The sequence below is a fragment of the Daktulosphaira vitifoliae genome, unplaced genomic scaffold (genome assembly GCF_025091365.1).
Source record: "Daktulosphaira vitifoliae isolate Bord-2020 unplaced genomic scaffold, ASM2509136v1 Scaffold_1, whole genome shotgun sequence".
Classification (NCBI taxonomy): domain Eukaryota; kingdom Metazoa; phylum Arthropoda; class Insecta; order Hemiptera; family Phylloxeridae; genus Daktulosphaira; species Daktulosphaira vitifoliae.
The window spans coordinates 42,639,709-42,659,670 of NW_026099572.1; the positions used below are offsets into that span (position 1 = coordinate 42,639,709).

General features: G+C 24.5%; 2 protein-coding genes across 5 annotated transcripts; one reads left to right on the forward strand and one right to left on the reverse strand.

The window, feature by feature from the left end:
- Nucleotides 1-1,028: 1,028 nt before the first annotated feature.
- On the reverse strand, nucleotides 1,029-8,186 carry LOC126910352 (serine/threonine-protein kinase unc-51). Its single transcript, XM_050692844.1, has 21 exons — nucleotides 7,898-8,186; nucleotides 7,234-7,350; nucleotides 7,077-7,169; nucleotides 6,936-6,986; nucleotides 6,804-6,836; nucleotides 6,701-6,737; nucleotides 5,654-5,704; nucleotides 5,295-5,420; nucleotides 5,116-5,189; nucleotides 4,827-4,987; nucleotides 4,577-4,761; nucleotides 4,430-4,505; nucleotides 4,159-4,249; nucleotides 3,912-4,001; nucleotides 3,072-3,180; nucleotides 2,908-3,015; nucleotides 2,750-2,799; nucleotides 2,291-2,495; nucleotides 1,640-1,776; nucleotides 1,446-1,581; nucleotides 1,029-1,301 (listed from the first exon to the last, which is right to left on the reverse strand). Exons 2-21 carry the CDS (start codon nucleotides 7,321-7,323, stop codon nucleotides 1,213-1,215), a joined length of 1,992 nt encoding a protein of 663 aa, XP_050548801.1. The 5' UTR covers nucleotides 7,324-7,350; nucleotides 7,898-8,186; the 3' UTR covers nucleotides 1,029-1,212.
- On the forward strand, nucleotides 7,416-18,431 carry LOC126910353 (uncharacterized). Of its 4 annotated transcripts, none has more exons than XM_050692849.1 (6): nucleotides 7,416-7,716; nucleotides 12,046-12,165; nucleotides 12,274-12,409; nucleotides 17,012-17,097; nucleotides 17,159-17,315; nucleotides 17,709-18,431. In XM_050692849.1, the coding sequence occupies exons 2-6, from the start codon at nucleotides 12,091-12,093 to the stop codon at nucleotides 17,945-17,947; spliced, it is 693 nt and encodes a 230-aa protein (XP_050548806.1). In that variant the 5' UTR covers nucleotides 7,416-7,716; nucleotides 12,046-12,090; the 3' UTR covers nucleotides 17,948-18,431. The 4 variants fall into 4 exon arrangements, with proteins under 4 accessions (XP_050548806.1, XP_050548804.1, XP_050548805.1 ...); XM_050692847.1 differs by lacking the exon at nucleotides 7,416-7,716 and adding an exon at nucleotides 8,557-8,728 and having other exon boundaries at nucleotides 10,736-12,165; XM_050692848.1 differs by lacking the exon at nucleotides 7,416-7,716 and adding an exon at nucleotides 8,557-8,728.
- The last annotated feature ends 1,531 nt before the right edge of the window (nucleotides 18,432-19,962 follow it).

Below are 19,962 nucleotides of genomic sequence, written 5' to 3' on the forward strand. Positions count from 1 at the left end.
TCATTAAAATGGAGGGGCGAGATTGTTTTGTTCTGATGTAATCAAAGATAGTAACGAATTTACTGAACCGTAAATATCCATTGTTTTTTTTTATCGAAAATTTTACACCTAATAATTGTTGCTTATTATCTTAATCAGTTAACAGGAAAATATTATTTATGAAGTTATAAGTTTTAATTTGAAGTATTTATTCATATATAAAAAATAAACATTGATTTTCTATTTCGTGTATTGGCCTTGGCCTTGGTCAATATTTTTTAATTTCATAGAATTTAAAGTTCGATTAATTATCCTAGTATTTAGGTCAGTTTATATTTTTTAATTTTAATTTTAAATAGTTCAAGTGAATAACTGTTTATCAATATTATTGGAATTTCCACATAAACTGAAAAATCTTCCATTTTGAAAATATTTGAGAAATCAACCTTGTTTCTAGATTCAACCCAGAAATTAAAAAAGAACTTATACTTATTAAAGTTAGATACCCTTTCTATCCTTTTCTTAAAAGAACAAATATGTGTAAACGTTTTTCTAATCTTAGTTAAGTGCTTATTTGTTTTAGATTTATACCATTAAAATTATAAAAGTTTTGCATAGAAATTGGTTAATTTATTACTTGCTACAAAAATATAGATAAAAAATTCTTAAATAGCATTTTAAAAATAAAATACATCATCGTAAAATAAATACCTTCTGAGCTTTACATTGAAGCTAAAATATTTTTGTAAAATTATTAAAATACTATATGCATATAAAATATATTAATATTAATTTGAAATTTTAATTTTATTAGAACAACAATTTGATTTTGTGAGCTAGTTTTGATGATTTTTAATTATTTAAACATTGGCTAATAGTCACAGACTATGGCAGACTAATTTTCATATAGTCTGTGTTAAGATCTTTTATAGTACTATATATAACATCTAGTTTTACACAAGTACTAACTTAATAATTTATTATAATCTTGATCACTTATTAATGAAACTTCATCACAATCTAACTCGTAAGAAAAAAATCTTTTGAAGTATAAATAATAAATTTTTATTAAAAAATTTGTTAATAATAAGCGTGTAATATAAATAATTATTGAAAATAAGTTCTATGGTAAAAACTGCAAACACATTAGTAATAACTATATGTAACAAAAAAATATAAACCATTTAAAGACTAGAATAAAGCATACTAAAGTTATGTTTTATATTATATAAACTAAGTTGAATCATTTCCATTTATAGTGTTTGAATAAACATAACCTTGTTCTTGAAGAATTGATAATCTTTTTTCAACTGCATCTCGATCTATATAAAATTGACACAAAAAAGATTACTTTGTCTTTTCAATAAATTAAAAAAAAAAAAAGTGTTATACTAAATTAAAGTACAACTAAAGATCAAACAATTCTAATATTACTGAAATTAAGTGGAAAAAATTCAATTAATTACATTTTATCAATATTTCTTTATCTGCAGGAGAGCTAACTTGCTGTGATAAGCTATGTAAAAGTATTTGTGCTGTTTGATAGGACTTAAAATAGTCATATGGTGTATTGCCCAATTCTTTTAACGCTGCTTTAGCACACTAAAAGAGTAAGAATTATAGTTTACTAAGAATAACAAAAAAATTTGTATTATCTTACAATTTCTATAGCATATTCATACAACAACTTTTCTGCTGTAGTAGTTGAAGTAGATGTATTTTGTAACATATTTGGAACATTTATTTGTTTACAATCATCCATTACTTTATGAAATGTTTCATTCAATTGGTGTACAACTATATCAAAAATTAATATTCATACATTGTTACTACATGTGTTTAGGTTAAAGTATACAATCCATGATGTTTTGACAAATCTAATATCTTTTAACAAAGCAAATACTTTGTGTTATTTTTTTAAAAATAATTTTTACAATTTTATATTATGTATAAAACATAATCTTTATTGTTTAACTCAAATAAAAAAAAACATTTTTTTTTTTTTTTTTAAATAGCGATTTTTAACTCTTTTTTACAAACAATTTAAAAGGGTCAATATCAACTGTAGGATAAATACTTATTGAGCTACAAGCATTTTATACATAAAGTAGGTATGTAGCACTGCAAAATGCACTTACACCACTATGAGCTGCGTTACATACTCATTATATGTATTAAAATGTTTGTAATTCAACAAGCATCTTAAAGTTCTTATCGACCCAAAGTTTCTTTGAAAATGTTGCTTGATCAAAAGTTATAAGATTTGTCAAAACATTGTGGATCACTTGTATATAAAACAAATTATAAATACCATTTTTTACATTTGTTGATGGTTGTAACCTTCCAGCTTTAAGTTCAGCTGTTGCAATACTTAAACTTGAACTCAATAATTGCAATGCTCTTACTAGTAAAACTAATCTTTCATAACGTGGTCTTTTAGGTGAAGCACATTCAACGATGCATTCCACTAAGGCAAGTACAAAATTTAACTTTGCTAATGTTTCTATGTGTTCTTTCTAAAAATAATATTTATTAAATAAATACATAAATTCTATGGACAAAAATCTTCAGGATGATTTATTTATCATAAACTTAATTACTAAAAAAATTAAAATATTTTTATCTAGTGCTTAAGTTGACACCCTAATAAGACATAAAAAATGAAAATAAAATATACTTAACAATAAATAATTTTTAAATTATGTTTTACAAAATAATAATCATAAGTTTATGATAAGTGAATTACTTTGTGTACAAATTTTGTTTTTACCTCTAGTATTGTTTCTTGAGGAAGTTCAGGGAAAGTTATATTACCAAGTTCTAAAACAATTTTAAGTTTTTATCATGTAATTTTATATACTTTAGACATTTATCATAAATATAATTGTTTTTAAAGACACAAAAATATATATTTAAAAAAATTATTACCTGGTAATGTCATAGCTCTATTATTGCTACTAAAAGGTAAACCAACTGTTCCTGGTTTTTGATTAGTATTAAATGTAAACTGTTGCAATAAAACTGGAGAACTTAATACTGAAAAATATAAAATTTTACTACCAATTATTGAAAAATATTAAAATTTAAATTACCAGATTTTTTCAATGGAGAACTAGTAGGAGTAATATTCCATGTATTGAATGCTGGTGGCGTTTCTGAAGTTCTCCTACCAGAAGGTGGTGTTCCAAGCATAAATTGCACCTTTCAATTATAACCCAATGCATGTTAAATTTAAATATATTTAATAATTTTAGTACAAAAATTTATTAAACATCATAAAAAATATAACAGTGGCTAAGTAAACACATATTTACAAATATTTTCCTATTTTTATATAAAATAATCTTTTTTTTCTTCTTCGCCTTAATCCCAATTACTTGGGGTTGGCCACCCTTATCCTAAACTTCAAACTTGACACGATCTCCCAAATCACCTTCGCTCACATCAGCTGTCCTCATATCGCATTCAATAGCATCCCTCTATCTCTTTTGGATCTTCCTCTACTTCTTTTTCCATCAAAATTCATCTCTATAAATATTCTTACAGCTTCTGATTATTTTCTCCGAATAATATGACCCAACCATCTAAGTCTATTTTTTTTTTTATATAAAATAATGTAAACTTATAAATTATAATGGTTATATGATGACTTATGTTAATAATTATTTATGTAAAATAATACTAAAGTTTTTTCAACAACTATAGAATTACATTAAAAAAAAGAAATCTAAAGGTTTAGGTTTTCTATTGTCTTTGAACTTAAAAAGTTTTTATTTATTTGATTAAAATTAAAAAACAAGTTAAAAATAATAATAATATTAGTCTAACAATTTCTATTTTACTATATTTCAATGGATCCATTTAAGAAAATAGCACTTAACTATCATATGATTTTATGTTATAAAGTATCAATATTAAATTCATTAACTTACAGAAGGTGGAGATATTGAACAGAAATCTGGTCCATTTATATTTTTTGAAGGTCTCCCATTCATAGATATTGGTTGTGATCTAGGTACAGACTGAAAAAAGTAAGATATACATTTTTTAATTATTAATAAATTTAAGAACTAATTATTTATTTATTAAATAATTCATATTAAAATAACATATATATCAAAATTTAAATTACAGAATTAAATTAAATTCAATTAAGAAAATTCATTTTCAAAAACATACTTTTGAAGGAGATCTAGAATTGTTATAATCTTGTTGTGTTTGAATACATAAAGTACTTGGTCGAGGAGGACTTTCACTGGGTTCTTTCTCTCTGATATTGAAATGTACTTAATTAATAATATACTATTTAAATTATAAATATAATTGAAACTTTTATTTAATAAAAGTTTAAGGGGTTTGAAACATAAATGTTATATGTATAAAAGAATTTATTAGATGAAAATAATTAAAGCTCTTTTTCATTTAAAAATATAACATAATATTAACTTACTGAGGATAGTTTGGTAAATTCGATGGCACTATAACATATTCATCAGAAAGATCAGGACTTGCAGAATACTGATAACCTAATATATTAAATTAACCCAATGAATTTTTTTTTTTTTTGAGCGAGTTATTTATACTCTTTTAAGTTTACCTTGATCAAATATCGATTGCGCTTTTGGACTAGCTGCTAGCGGAGATGGCATTGTTACTGGTGGTGGTTTCATTTTTAAAAATGGATGATCAAAAAAGGCTTCAAATGATATACGATCTTTAGGATTTCTTTTAAGAAGCCCATATAATAAATTTGATAGATCTAATGATGTCCCAGGAGGAATTCTAAAAAAATTATATTTAAAATTAAAAAAAATATTTAATATTCAAGACTGTACTTCAAAGTTTACTTTGGCATCAAGTTACTGGTTTTTTCATAAATTTGCTTTAAACCTGCTGGTGAGTTTGCAAAAAATGGAGCTTTGCCTGCTAAGCATTGGAAAATAATTGTACCTAAACTCCATAAGTCTGCTTTTGCATCATATTGTAAAGACATAATTACTTCAGGAGCCTAAATATAAAAAACCAAATCAACATGAATATACATATAAATAAGTAAAATAAAGTTATAAAATAGTTATTGTCAACTTAATAGTGAAATTTAAAGAAAAAGTTAACATAGTTTAGTTTAATTTATACCATATACATAGGAGATCCACACATTGTAGCAGCCATAACACCTTCATCCAAAAATCTAGCAAATCCAAAGTCAGCTAAAAATTAACAAAAGATAATTAATAGGAAAAACTTTTTTTTTATTAATCATTTATAAAAGTAATTTATTTTTTATAGTTTTTTTTGTAAAATGACTACATTACCTATTTTTAATGTGATCTGATGGGGTTCAGGATAGCGAGATTCTCCAGAGAACTTCAGTAAAATATTTTGAGGTTTTAAATCTCTATGAAGGATTCCTTGTTTATTAAATTCATACATAGCACCAGCTATAATTCATTTATATATTATAAAAATACAATCAACAACATTAAACATTTCAGATTATATTAAATCTAAATAAGTTAATTATTTATTTCATTAATATACTCTAATTAATTATTCTCTAAAACAATATAATACTGAAGTAACAAAAATGTAATATTAAAGTATTTTATCGTCAAATGAAGTAATAGTTAAAAAAAAATTTTTTATTGCAAATAAAACTTTGAAAAATACATACCTAACTGCCTCAAAAATATTTGAATAGTGTCTTCACTTAGGCAACCTTTAACTAAAAAATATTATTTCATGAAATTATAAACTATTCAGTAATTAAAAAAAAAAAAATATTTAACTAAATATAACATGATATACTATTTTTAATATTAAGTTATTAATCATTAATAACTTAATATCAAAAACTAGCAATATTCAAAATGGGGGTTGTGTAAGCTATAAAAGAGTTTATAACACCAAAAATTTTTATTTACTTTGGTTTCATGGGACATTTAAAACCGTTTTCAATTTTAAAAATGTATTTTAACAACTCTGTAGGATTTTTTTTTTTTATTCAGAAGTAAAAGAATATAGAAAAAGAATTATTAATTTAAATATCCAATTTTACATGACCTAAAAATTTTAGGTCTTGTAAAAAATAGATATGTAGATACAGAATATAAAAAAATTGTCAAAACATTTTTCATTATACTATCAAACTAAAAGTAGGGATTTTCATAAAAAATTAATGTTTAGATTTTTTAACCCTGAAAAAAAAAAAAAAAATTTAATAAACTACTTTTAAGAATAGATTTTTTGAAACAAACAATATTTACCTTTAAAGTTTTAAAATTGTTTATAGTTTACAAGAAAAAGAGAGTTAAATTCTTAATAAATAATCTACGTAAGTTAAAAGAAGAAAGTTTGGTGATGAATAAATTGTCCTATATCACCAAAGAATAAGATTACTTTTTTTTCATTGAGTTATTTTTGATACATATAGGTGTGAGAATAAAATATTTTGAATTGTTACTCAATGATAAAGATATTAGGATAATAATAAAGCAAAAACTTAACTTCTATTTTGCAAAATATCGACAATATGGTATTCATAAAACCTTTTTCGTGATTTTATAAATAGTTAAATTTGAAAGCTTCCATGTAACAACATTTGAAGATAATGTTTTAGTTGTGACAATGATATATTTTTTTTGTGATTAAGTAGAAACAGATACAAAATGGAAGATAATAAATTAAAAAAACTTGTTCAGTAATTGATAAGTATATTTACCATTCAAATAATCTTGTAAATCTCCACCATTGCAGTACTAAACAAGTAAAAATAAGGCTTAATATAAATATTATTTAAGAAGAATTTTTTCCTAGACGCTTACCTCCATTACTAAATGAAATGCATCATCAGTATCCTGAAAAATGAAAAATTCAAACAATTAATTAAAAAAAAAAAAAATAGCTACAGAATGGTGTTTTAAATTATAAAAACTGTTGTAAAACATAATACATACCAAACATTCTAGAAGATGAACAACATTGTCATGTTGAAGTACTGTCAATTTCTGTTAAGTTAAAAATATTATGTTAAAACATAGTAACAGAATAATTTTTTTAAGTCTTGTTCATGTTATGTAAAAAAAAATATAATATACCCTCAGAATATCAATTTCTTTTTTGAGAAGACTTTGTGTTTTTGGTATATTTTTTTTCATAATTGTTTTAACAGCAACATCTATTTCAGGTTTCTAAAAAAAAATTATTTAAAAAATTGTTAATTAAATATGAAAAAAACTAAAAAATAATAATTACTTTTTTAGATCTGCCTTTAAAAACAATTGCAAAAGCTCCTAATCCTAATCGATTAGCACTACTATATTCATAATCACCAATAACCTCCATTTTTGATGTAGTTATGAGACTTTTCAACTAAGAAAAATGTATAACTGTTTTAAATATTGTTTGATAAACTAAACATAAATATTATAAAAGAGAATGCTAGGGAGTTTGGTTAAGAAAAAAATAACATTAAGTAAAATCAGGGCTTATAAGTTCATTTGTGTATAAATTTTATTTTGCAGTATTTATAACATAATTTAACATAAAAGAAATTTATATTCTTATTTTAATTTAAAATTAGAATTATATATTGATCTTTTAGCATATAAATAATGGAGAAACTTTGAGTTCTAGCTTATCAAGAAAAAATTGTGTTATAGAACTGTTAAATGGCACAAGTTATTACAGTGACAGGGGCTTGATAGTATCAACATTTTCTTCTTAGTCCATAAATAGGTACTGAATATTTATTCTAGAATACTATAGTTAAAGTAAATATAATTAATACAATAAGAAGTAAATTGTAAGTATTAAAAATTGAATTACTGACATATATCTTTTATAAGGTATAAAATTAAATAATATGATTTCACAAGAGTAGCATACTTAATTGAAATTAAAAATAAGAGAATATTACCTTAAATAAGTATGGTATAAAAGCTTAGTCAAAGTAAGTTCTTTTTATTCTTACATTTTTATCATATTATAAAAATGTATTTATTAGATTAACAATATAATTATTGCTACGTAATTGACTTATAGATCATGAAATTCAATTACATGATATGATCAAATTATTCAGTTAATATTTTCTTAAAAGTTTGTACTGGATAAAAATTAAAACGTACAGATTAAAAATGTTTGTAAATAGATAATATAATAATCTAGAGTAGTAGTACAAATTACATTACGTTCCCACAAGATTAAGGGACACATTAGGAACATATTCATTCTGTTGATAAAATTATTATTAAAAAAAGTTATGATATGATGTTAGAAACGATTTTAGTAGAGAAATGATTAGTATATAGATAATACATATTGGTACAAAAATTTATATATTAAAATACACTGTGGATTGATATTAACAATGTCAATTTCAAACTTTTCGAATTGTTTTGGAAATAATTAAAAATATATTTAAAATATTAATTTAGATATTAAAAAATATTTAACTCAAAAGCCTCAAAAATTTTTATGCCACAATATGTGTTTAGCGTTGATAATGTTGATACAATATCCGGTATTTCTGTATTACGTATGCGTGACTTTTTAGTAATTTTTTTTTCTTCTGAATGAAAAATGTATTACACTTTTTAGTGTTAAATTAATATTATAAATATATTTTTAATTTAAAATAATATTAGTCACATGTGATTCATTAATATTATATAGTTTTGGAAGAAGTTAATTTTAAATAAGAATTTTGTAACCATGTGGTTTGATACAGGATTCAGCATTTATTTATGTAAATATTCATTTAAAAAATCATAAGTGCCACATATAATATCTTATAATTACTTCGTAATAGCACCAGAGAATAGTTTTTTTTCTGTTCCATGGTAACATTATTAGGGTTGTATAAATAGATCATATTGATAAATCTGAAGAAACGTCATTATGATTTGGTAGCAAAATTGTTTTTTCAAATTTCTCGTAGTTGATTTACAGGCAATATTAAGTAAACACTTGACATTACGGATTTTATTTTCACAGCGACCATGTGATGGCCATACATTTCTTATGGGACGCTATTTTTAACTTTTTGTAACTTTTGAAAACTAAATATATTTTATTTTACCTAAAAATATTTTTTAAAGTAAAACACACCATCCATTTTTTTTTATATAATAATCAATGAGATTTAATTGTTTTATGTTATCAAAGTAATTAATAATACTTATGAATGACCTTCACGAATTTCATAAACAATGTTATCATCATCAGGGCTAAACACATACATCCATATACATACAAATAGATTTATTAGTATTTTTTGTGGCTTTTTGATTACGTATTCTAATCTTTATTTGTTTTAAATTTTTCTTTTTCTTTTTCCTTGTCTTAATCCTAACTCGGGGTCGGCCACCATTATCCTAAACATCCACTTAATACGATCTCCCACATCATCTACGCTCACATCAGCCGTCCTCATATCGCATTTAATAATATCTCTCCATCTCTTTTTTAGTCTTCCTCTACCTCTTCTTCCTTTAACATTTATTCTATAACTGTTCTTACAGCTTCCTATTTTATCCGTGAAAATAATTTCAGCTTACAGGAATGACATTTAGAATATTTTTATAAAGTTTTTAGTTACAAATATTTGCAAATTTTTCTTGGAGTATTATTTATAGTGTATAGATAGGTTAAAAAACGTATACTTCTACCAATTTTTCTATCACCTTACGTACAATAAAGTCAAATATAAATTTTTTTCATTATTATCTTAAACACATCACAAGAACAAATAAAAACATTTTTTGAGTATGTAATCTATTTAAAATATGCGATGAAAAAGCATTACCATTCATAAGAAATGTATTTTAATGTGTAGTAAAAACTTAAAAGTTTTTTTATATAAAATTTTATATTAGTTAAAATAATTAATAATTTATCCAAATCTTTAATCAAAGATTGTTTTTATTATTGTTTAGCCATGATAATGGTTATATCTGAGTTTGTCAGTATCTTTTTGAATATATCACAATTAGTAGCTTCTCTAAAAGATTTATTGTCATGGTGTAGTCTGTTTCCTCGTATATCTTTTCGAAAATATGATAGGCACACTAAAGTGTTTAGTAATGAGAGTTCATCTTGGATGGGACGTGATGTCGTGCAGTGGATCTTTTAATCACTGCCTTAGCGCTGATGTTCAGCTATGCTGTTTACTGTTAGATCCCGACCGTACAGGAACTTTAATAATGACACACACTTTGCCCCATTACTGGTTCCCTCAGCTACAGTGAAGTTGCGTCAGGTTGACAACGGATGTAAAAATCCTGTCAAATAATATGGTTTTTATACAATGTACATGTATTAAACAAATAAATATTAATACTTAATATTTTTAAAAGCGTCCCAATGTGAAGGGGAATCAAATTTTAATACCTCAACTTCCTCCACAAATGAAAAAATAAAAAAAACTAATATTACATTTGAATTTAATCACTTCAAAAATATATTAAGTGATATTTCGCACAGAACATCGACTTTAATTAAAACTTGAGTTAACCAATTTCCTTACTGTATAAAATATTTAAAAACTAATAACAAATTTGAATGCAGTGACTTCAAAAATATATCAGTTGATATGTTACTCGCAAAATTACCTAAAATCAAAATTTGACCTTAACCCTTTTGTGGGAGTATATTGAAAAACTAACTATAAAATTTAGATACAGGAGCCTTAAAAACATAATGTCAAACTTTTTTTTCTAAAGACTAAATTTTTGTTATTATTAATTTTTTTCAGGTTTCTTTGATTTTGAAACACTATCATAGCCTAACAGAACGTCGTCTTGACCAACAAACTTCGCCAATAAAATTTTTGTTATTTTTTAAATTTATAAAAAAAAAAAATCATTATTTAGATAAGTACTATTTTAAGAACGTTAACTATCAGAAATCAATTGAACCTATTACGATAAAAATTATGATTTTGTATTTTTTCACAAATTTTACTCAAAGCAAAAATTTACTTTAATTTCATATATAGAGTGTTCAGTAAGTAAGAAAACAGGTCAGTTGTTACAAACAATGAGAATAATAGAAACCCGTTTTCTGACTTACTGAACACTGTATATAATCATATATAATCCATAATTAAACATATAATATTACTCTGGTTTAAAAAGTGGTACATTTTCTTAATTTGAAGTCGGCTGGGACCGTACCAATGAATTTTATTAAGGATCGTAAAAAAAAAGACCAATAATAGTTTTTACTTCAGACCAACTAGGACCAGGCTAGTTTTTTATTTTAATTATAATACCGGATCCGACTGAACTGTAGCTTAGTCCGGCTAAAATTGAACCTTACAGAATTTCTCTATGCAGCAGGGTAGTTTAGCCAATGCTTGTGGTTATTTCAAATATAATTATAATCTTTGTTTTGTTTTATTTTTTTTGATAATCTATTTCCGAAAAATTTAATAATACACAATAACTGAAATATTTTCGTAGTGTTTGACTGTTAAATAAAAATATTACCTATATTTTTTTATTTAAATCAAAGTATAATTTATACAAATATTGTGATATTTATATTTTTTAATGAGTTTAAAACATAAATATAATATTTTATACATAAAAAATTTTTTTTTAAATTGTTTTTACGGCATTAGAAAAAATTAATAACAAGTTTAGAATGTAGTCTAATTCTATAAAAAAAAATGAAACATGTAAGTAGATTAAATGCTAAAAAAGTTGTCAGTTAGATCTGTTCGATTCTGTATATCTTGTGCATAAAATTGCGTCAACAGGACTGTTATTATTCCTTTACAAGTAATATTATGATTGTTTTCCATATAATAAATTCTATATACAACTAAAATTTAACTAACGAATTATGCATTGGTAACTATCAAAACAATTGGTAATTTGTGGTCTCTATGGATAAAGGTCAAACCTATCTTATTATAGAAATCTGCTCGTATTCAATTTGTCATATAATTATCTAATCAATACTAAAACAATATACAAATACAAAAAAATAATGCTATAGTATTCATACAATATTACATGAAATAATTTCAATATATTCATACTTTTATATTTTGTACAGTACAAATGGAGTCGTTACGGTGCTACCTCATGTTAATGAAACGCAATGCCTTTAATGTATACTTTTTGCACATGGTTTCCTTTACGTCTTGGAACAGTTATAGTTGGAATTATATCAATTGTGAGTACATTTTTTTAAAGTAATCTAGTGTAGTACCATGTTTAATTTTTAAGAAATTATGTTATTTGTACTACCAGTTTAATAATTGTGTTATGTATTCATTTTCAGTTTCAATCACTTTTGTCAGAGGGAGTATGTTTTTTTAGCCTAGGTATGACAGACGTAATATCAAATGGATTACATAAATTGCTTCACAATAATAATATGGCTTATTCTGTAGAAATATTGAAGTCAATTGAAAAAGGTGAGATAACAAGTATATTTTTATCGTCAAAACAACAAAAAAACACATTTTTTAGAAAAATATATTTTTACTGAAAAATATTTAAAATTGAAATTAACACAAAACATGTTGTAACTTACAGTTAATTGACTGGCGTAGAAATTTATAAACATTGGTAAAATATTTGTAATAAATAGGTAAATTTATAAGAATAACTATACAATTTTTTTTTTATACTTATCTTAGGCATTTTCTACTATCTTCCTTTTTTAACTTGACTTTTGAAAGTGTTCCGGAAATCCAATTTTAAATAAAATTGAAAAATTTAGAAAAAATTATTAAATAGTTGTACAAAAACATATATGAAAGTGTTAAAAAAAAAAAGACAATAACGATGAAAACAAAACGAATAGTTAAGTCGGCAGTATAGCCCCAACCTTGGACCTATAACTATCCCTCTGTAGATGAACACTATGACAAGTTAAATATCCGTATACACAGATATGTATATAAAATTCATAAAATATTATTTTTACTTATAAAACAATTAATTAATTTTTTTTTTATTATAAGACTTCAACTATTATAACGGTTATTAATGCATTATATATTTTTAAAATAAATGAATTTTGATAATTATTTTTATAATTTTATGTGAATATATAGGCAATAAATTTGATTGACAACTAATTAGATGAACCTAGATTAGTAAAGAACTGACATATTATCTTTCCATTTTTTTTGCTTTTTCTGGTTTATCACTTTTTTGAATAAGGCATGAATGAGTCATAGAGGTGTTTCTAATTCTTGCTTGAATGATAATTACTTCTTCACGCATGATATTGATTGACAAGTAGCATTTATGAAAGTATTTTTTTATATTTTAAGCTTGTTACAGTTTAGTGCATCGATCAATAGTTTTTGAAACGTCTCATTTGTAATTTCTTCTGTCTCTTAGATTGCTTCATCTTGAGTGATGTTGTTGACATGAGGTATAGGTTTTTTAGAGTCTCACTTATTAAAAAAGGTAATTTATGTTGAGCTATTGAACTTAAAGTAATTGGGTGCTTTATACTGTATTAAATAACAAATTATTTTTTTTTATTTTTATAATTGATTTATCTGTGTAACTAATGATTAGAGTCCGGATTTGTATGCACTCAAAAAGCCTAAAATAGTATGCATTTATGTATAAAAAAATTTCAAAGTATGTATTAGATATGCTTTTATTTTTTTAATAATATGCAAATATATGCTATTACCCAAAATATATGGATTTCATTTTTTTTTAAATTTCTTCTATTAATAATTCGACTAAATTAGATAAACCTAATTTTTTAATTACATCATCAACTTAAAACGTTAATTAAAGAACAGTCAATATTTAAAAATATATTCAATGAATAAAACAAATACTTTAATTCAGAATAATAAAAAATAAATATGTATTAAATCCTCTTTGACCATTTCTTTGGTAAATATTTATGATAAAAATACAAAATAAAAAAATTGTATATAAAAAAAAAAAAATTAATAAAAAATATTTTGTTACAATGTATGATTTTTATTTTTATAAAAAGAATTGACAATAATATATTTTTCCATGTGCTTAGGTGTCACACTTGTTCTTCTATCACATAGTATATGTTTATAAAGACTAAATGATCTTTCCACATATACTGATGTCAGTGGTGCATACTTCATATTGACCACAGAACTAGGGTTGAAGATTTCTGGAAGTTGTATTTTATTGTTACCTGATATAATTAGTCCAATTTGTTCCATTACTTGAAACCCTTTATTTTTTTGATATAATTGAGATGTTTTAGTTTTTATAGTAGAATCTTTGTCACTCTGTATATTTGATAGTTCTGAAATAATATTTTTTATAATCTCTAGTGATAATAAAGTTAATTTAGTATCTTCTAAATTTGTAATTGCCCGAATAATTCTAGAAAAGTTAATTTCTATAAATGCTAAATCATTTTTTATTGTTGGCAAATTGAACATTTTCTTACAACTCTCTACACTTGTTGACGATTCATTGTCTAGTATTTCTATAATATATTTCTATATATTAAATACCTTCATAGTTATTTGCATTAAATATAACTGTTTCTATCCACGTACTCCATCTTGTAATAACTGGTTCAGGTGGCAATGGCAAACCGGGAAGTATTTCTTTATAAAGTTGAATACGATAAGGGGACTTTAAAAAAGATTTTTTCAAATTGTTTATTATTTTATTTACATTTGGGAATAATTCCCTAAATTGTTCTGCCACCCTATTTAACATGTTTGCTACACATATAACGTGTATAATACTTGGGTAAAATAATTTTATTGTATTTCCCGTTTTTATCATATATGGTGCTGCATCTGATACAAACAACCGGAGGTTTTCATCGTTTCCCCCTACAGGCCATAATATTTTTAAAATGTCATTAATGAACCGAGATACTGTAGAGTTATTAGTTTTAGGCAGTTTTTTAGATGCTAAAAGATAGGGTTGACTTGGCGTATCATGTTTTAAAACGCCAATTATTAAATTTGCTTTGTAGCGGCCGTTTGCATCAGTTGTTTCGTCAACAGCGATCCAAATATCTGAGTTGCCAATAACTTCTCTTATTGCAATAATAACATTATCATAACATGGACCAAGATAATTTTTTCTTAATGTACTCTGGTCAGGAATATGCTTATCTGTATACTTCTACAAAAAATTCTTGAATTCAGGTATTTGAAGTTTATTCCAAGGTATCTTAGATACTACCAAAGCTGAACAAAGATCCTCATTAAAAACGTTATCAGATTTCGATTTTGCATCCAATACAAATAATTGTCTTTTGTTTTCATTTGCTCTAAATTTTAAACCACTATTACGATAAGCGATATCAACGTGTTGTTGTAATTGAAATTTTTGAGCACACGATTTTTTTGTCACACAATTGACACTACAGATCCGTCCGTGGTAAAAACGATTTGGTCTGTTTTATTATTAAGAGCAATCCATGTATTTAATAAAATAAGTATAGAGCTACGACTTTTCGGCATTTTAAAATCTAATCGTATTGAAGTATAAAATGTAATTTATAAATTTACGGAACGCGGATCACAAAACGATGTATGGACACTAGTGCACTATTGACTGGGGACTATGTCCAACAACAATGACGCGGCGTGTATACAAAATATAACACTAAAAATAAAACCAATTAGCATTGTTGTGATAAACGAGATATAATTTTAACATGAACTGTCTAAAAATATAAATACGGTAAATAATATTTATTTCCCCAAAAATCGTAATGAACTAATCATTTCTACGGTGAAATAAAAATTAAATAAGTGGCTCAATAAAATTTTATACAAAATATGCAGTCATCTCTAAAATATGCATTTATATGCAAAATAAACTTTTTCTGTGCATTATCTGTTACATAAATTGTCCACATTTCTTACTCCCGTCGAAATGCATACACTCATTACAAATATGCAAATACATACAAATCCGGACTCTACTCATGATAATAATCATGAAATAAGTACTTAAGCCCCTGTAGCCAGACTTCTTCATTGTAGATAAGGCCTAGAATTTTAAGGAAGTTTGATTGGGCATAGGAATAGTTGATAGATCCAAACTCAATCAAAACCAGTATTATAACTATGTAAATAGTGATTAAACTATTTTTTTTTTTTTTTTGATCTCTATCTATTTTCTACTAGTCATTTAATTTTTTTTATCACTATTATTGTTCGTTCATAAATGGGAGCAATAGTTCTTAAATTCTTTTTCAGTCAAAAATAATACATTGTATAATATTTAAATTTACTTGGCAAAAATCTAGAAGTTTTCTTGCCTTAGTTATAGACTACTATTATAGACTACATTTTTACCATAACATACAAATAATAATTCTAACTCGTTGCGCATTCCGTTCTATTATAATAAAAAATCATAAATGAACTAGGGAAAAAATTTTCCTCATTCTCCGTAAACGAGTGAAACACATTCAGATATAACAATTTTGGTAATCTGTAAGTTTTGATTAAACATTTTTAAACAGTTTAATTCCTAATCTATTAAGAAATTTGTAATTTAATATAATTACTAAAAAAAAAATTGCGCAACACTAGATAATACTTGAAGTTTCATATCAAATGTCTTATAAATATTTAACTAAAATCAAATTCTTGTCTACTCATCTAGAAAGTGTGGTATCTATTATAATTATGTTGTTTCTCTAACAAATTGATACATTATAAAGAAATGTGTACATTTCTTATCATCCAACTATCTATATATATAGATAGTTGGATAATAAGAAGTCTAAGTTAAATAGTAGTAAGATTTTTTAAGATCTTAATGTAAAATATTTTTATATTTCAATTAAATTTTTATTTAATCAAATAGACGTAAATTTAAAGGAGGTTAAGAGACTAAGCTTCCTAAGCTTGCAATAACTTTCCATCCTCAAAGAAAAAATTACCTTTATTTTTATGTAAAATTAGTTTTTTAGGGTGGTAGAAAAATTTATTTAGCTATTTCTAAGTATTTCAAATTTACACCTATGTACTATTTACTGAGTATAATATAAAACTAACCAAACATGAAATTTTCAGATCCAAAATTTTATATTCTAGGAGTGATGATATATAATTTGGTATACACCATTAGCTGTTTTATTTTAATATACGGAGCTTATAAGGTATTAATAAAAAATAATAACGATTGTAGTTAAGAGTAACAAACATTTTATCTTTTTTTAGAATACTATTATGTTTATTTTACCATACATCATATTAGAGTTTATACGGTTAGCATTCATTTTGTATATTGTTGCAACGTCAATGATACTAATAAAAATGAACGTATTAAATTTTTTGGTTCTCATTTTAGTTTCAGTGATTGGAGTAGTTTTTTTGCGTGAGTATTATATTAAGTAATTATTCTCATTCTAATTAAATAATTCAAAATAAATTTCTATAGTATTATCAAGTTTAAAATAAGTTTATTAATAAATAAAATAATATTTTTACACTAAATGGATTAAAAACAAACGGTTTTAATTTGATCAACTACATATAAATGACCTAAAACTCGGAAAAAGCATTGGGTATGCACTTAGCTTGGTCAACCTTTTTTTTATCTAATGTTTGTTTTATAATGTTTGTTAGCGTAAATTAGAGTGGGTTGATTGGTAAATAAGTCAAGGGGGCATATTTGGTTAAAATCTTGGGGTTGATAAAATTATAATAGTATTAAATACTCAAAAGAATAATGTTTTATGATGATTCTATTTTTTAAATATTTTTGCAGAACTATTAATTTACATGTGGTGTTGTCCAGTAAGTTTGGTACAATGTCTAAGAATAGTAAGAAAAACAGTTGGACATGCTAATGACGACTTCGATATCGATACTATCGGTATCCCAAAAGTTTTGATGGTAAACAATCACGATTTAGCATTTGATCCGTCATCCGATTATTTTGGATGGAGACCATTTAAGCCAAGTTATAGTTATCCATATGAAAATATGCCACAATACGAATACTAAAAATTCAATATTCAAATCAAGTGATTAAATAGACAATTAGTAGTTAAATGATGCAGGGAATTGTATCAATTTTGTATCAGATTGCATAGCGTGTTTAAATTCAATACCAACCAAAAAATGTAACCTTAAGTAATGTATTTCCACGTTATAATTGTATATGAAAAGTTATTTTGTCAGTTTAATAAAAAAATAATTATATAGCTAAAATGTATTATGTTATATGTATTATATTTATAAATATAGCTTTAGAATAATTGATAGGTAATCGACTAGAGTTAGAGATGTATGTCAAATAAATTTTTCCCATAAAACTAATCGGTGAGATAATATTAATTATAAAGAACAATAGTTTCCAATTTTGCACACTAGTCTAATTATTGAAACTTAAAATCAAAAACCACTGAAATGCTTATGTCCTTAATTATTAAAAATTTTAAGGCAAAGGTGTATTTAGCAATCCCTCCAGGATTATAAGCTCAACAAATAATATGTACTTATTATATAGTGTAATAAACTTTTAAATTAATAAATTAGTTTAGATCTGATTAGTTTAGAGTCTTGTGATTTTAAGGCCTTCATTATATCAGCGAAGGAGACATCAAATTTTAAACCAGCATTGCTAACCGGGGACTACTAGTTTTGACATTATTAGTTATTTAATTGAACTTACTAAAAAACAAAATAAATAAAAGTAAAAATATACTCAATCCACAGCTACTAAATAGAATTTAGATAAAATAAACTATTACTATTATCTAGAAAAAAACATCAGATAGACGTGTTTATTAATGTATATAAATACATGTATATGCCTTACCTAAAGTTTATATTTTGAAATGGTAATAACTTCCGTAATAGTGACAATAGCGTTACGCTTTATTGCCGTTTTATTAATTACAAGAAATTCCGTTGGACAGTGCTGCATATTAACTTTTATTAAAAAATTATAGTATAATGTTCTTTTATTTAATAAGATGAATAATAATGCTTGTATGTTTTTTAGCTTCGATGCGAAGCTGTGAAGATATTATCATACCATGATGTGTTTATTTATTTATTTTATTTTGTGTCTGTCACTACTTTTTCTCAGCTCTCACTGGACCGATTTTTATCAACGATACGTTATAAGATCACAGATCATATTAGTTAAAGACATTACCCTCAAAAATTGAAAAATTTTTCCTCGTTACCCGTAAATGGTGGAAATGTCCCCAAAAATGACAATTTTTAAAATCGGTAAATTTCGACATTTTTTTTCTAAAAATTGCCATAATTTATTGAAAAATGAACAAATCAAATTGTTTTTTTTTTAATATTAAAATCTTAGGTATTTCCCTTTTATTTGATATAATTTTTTTGAAAACTGACCCTTTACCTGCGCACAGGTAAGCTGATTTCAAAATAGCAAATTTTTTACAAAACTCAACTTTTTTAACTTTTGAGAATGTTCCGGAAATACTGCGTCCTTTTAAAGATATGTTAAATTAAATCTTATGTTATGTACTATGAATTTGAATAAAAATTGTCCTAATGACATATTCTCTTTGTGCAAATGTTAAAAAACATGCTATTTTTGTGTTCAAATTTTATTTTATACTTTTTTGTTTATTTTAAAATTGCTTACAAGGGTTTTCCATAGTTATGAGTCCACTAATATAAAATTTACATGAATCTAACTTATATAAATTATAAATTTATACTTATTTTGCCCTCTCAAAGTTAAAAAAAGCTGCTTTCAATTTTAGAACTAGTTTAAATTGTCATTTTTAGTTAATATTCATGAAATTAACGGTAAATTTTATACGCTCGGGATATAAAGTCTGAACCCCGCCCGTTAAAATAACTTTCTTTTTACATTTTTCTTAATTCTTTTTTGAGGTAAAAAAAATTTAAGGTCGTTTGATTTTTATTTCATTTAAATTGAATAACTTCAATAAACAATAAGGACCCCATCACTTTAGTCTCCCTTGTGAGAAAACATTTCTTATTCATATTAAAATATTTTACTATATGGT

Bases quoted from the DNA above. Each gene is read 5' to 3' on its own strand.
- LOC126910353 (XM_050692849.1), top strand. From the start codon at position 12,091: ATGCCTTTAATGTATACTTTTTGCACATGGTTTCCTTTACGTCTTGGA. The intron at 12,166-12,273 runs GTGAGTACATTT...ATTCATTTTCAG, and splicing joins TAGTTGGAATTATATCAATT to TTTCAATCACTTTTGTCAGA. The intron at 12,410-17,011 runs GTGAGATAACAA...TGAAATTTTCAG, and splicing joins ATTGAAGTCAATTGAAAAAG to ATCCAAAATTTTATATTCTA.
- LOC126910352 (XM_050692844.1), bottom strand. From the start codon at position 7,323: ATGGAGGTTATTGGTGATTATGAATATAGTAGTGCTAATCGATTAGGA. The intron at 5,421-5,653 runs GTATGTATTTTT...AATGAATTATAG, and splicing joins AATATTTTTGAGGCAGTTAG to CTGGTGCTATGTATGAATTT. The intron at 5,190-5,294 runs GTAATGTAGTCA...GTTAATTTTTAG, and splicing joins TCAGATCACATTAAAAATAG to CTGACTTTGGATTTGCTAGA.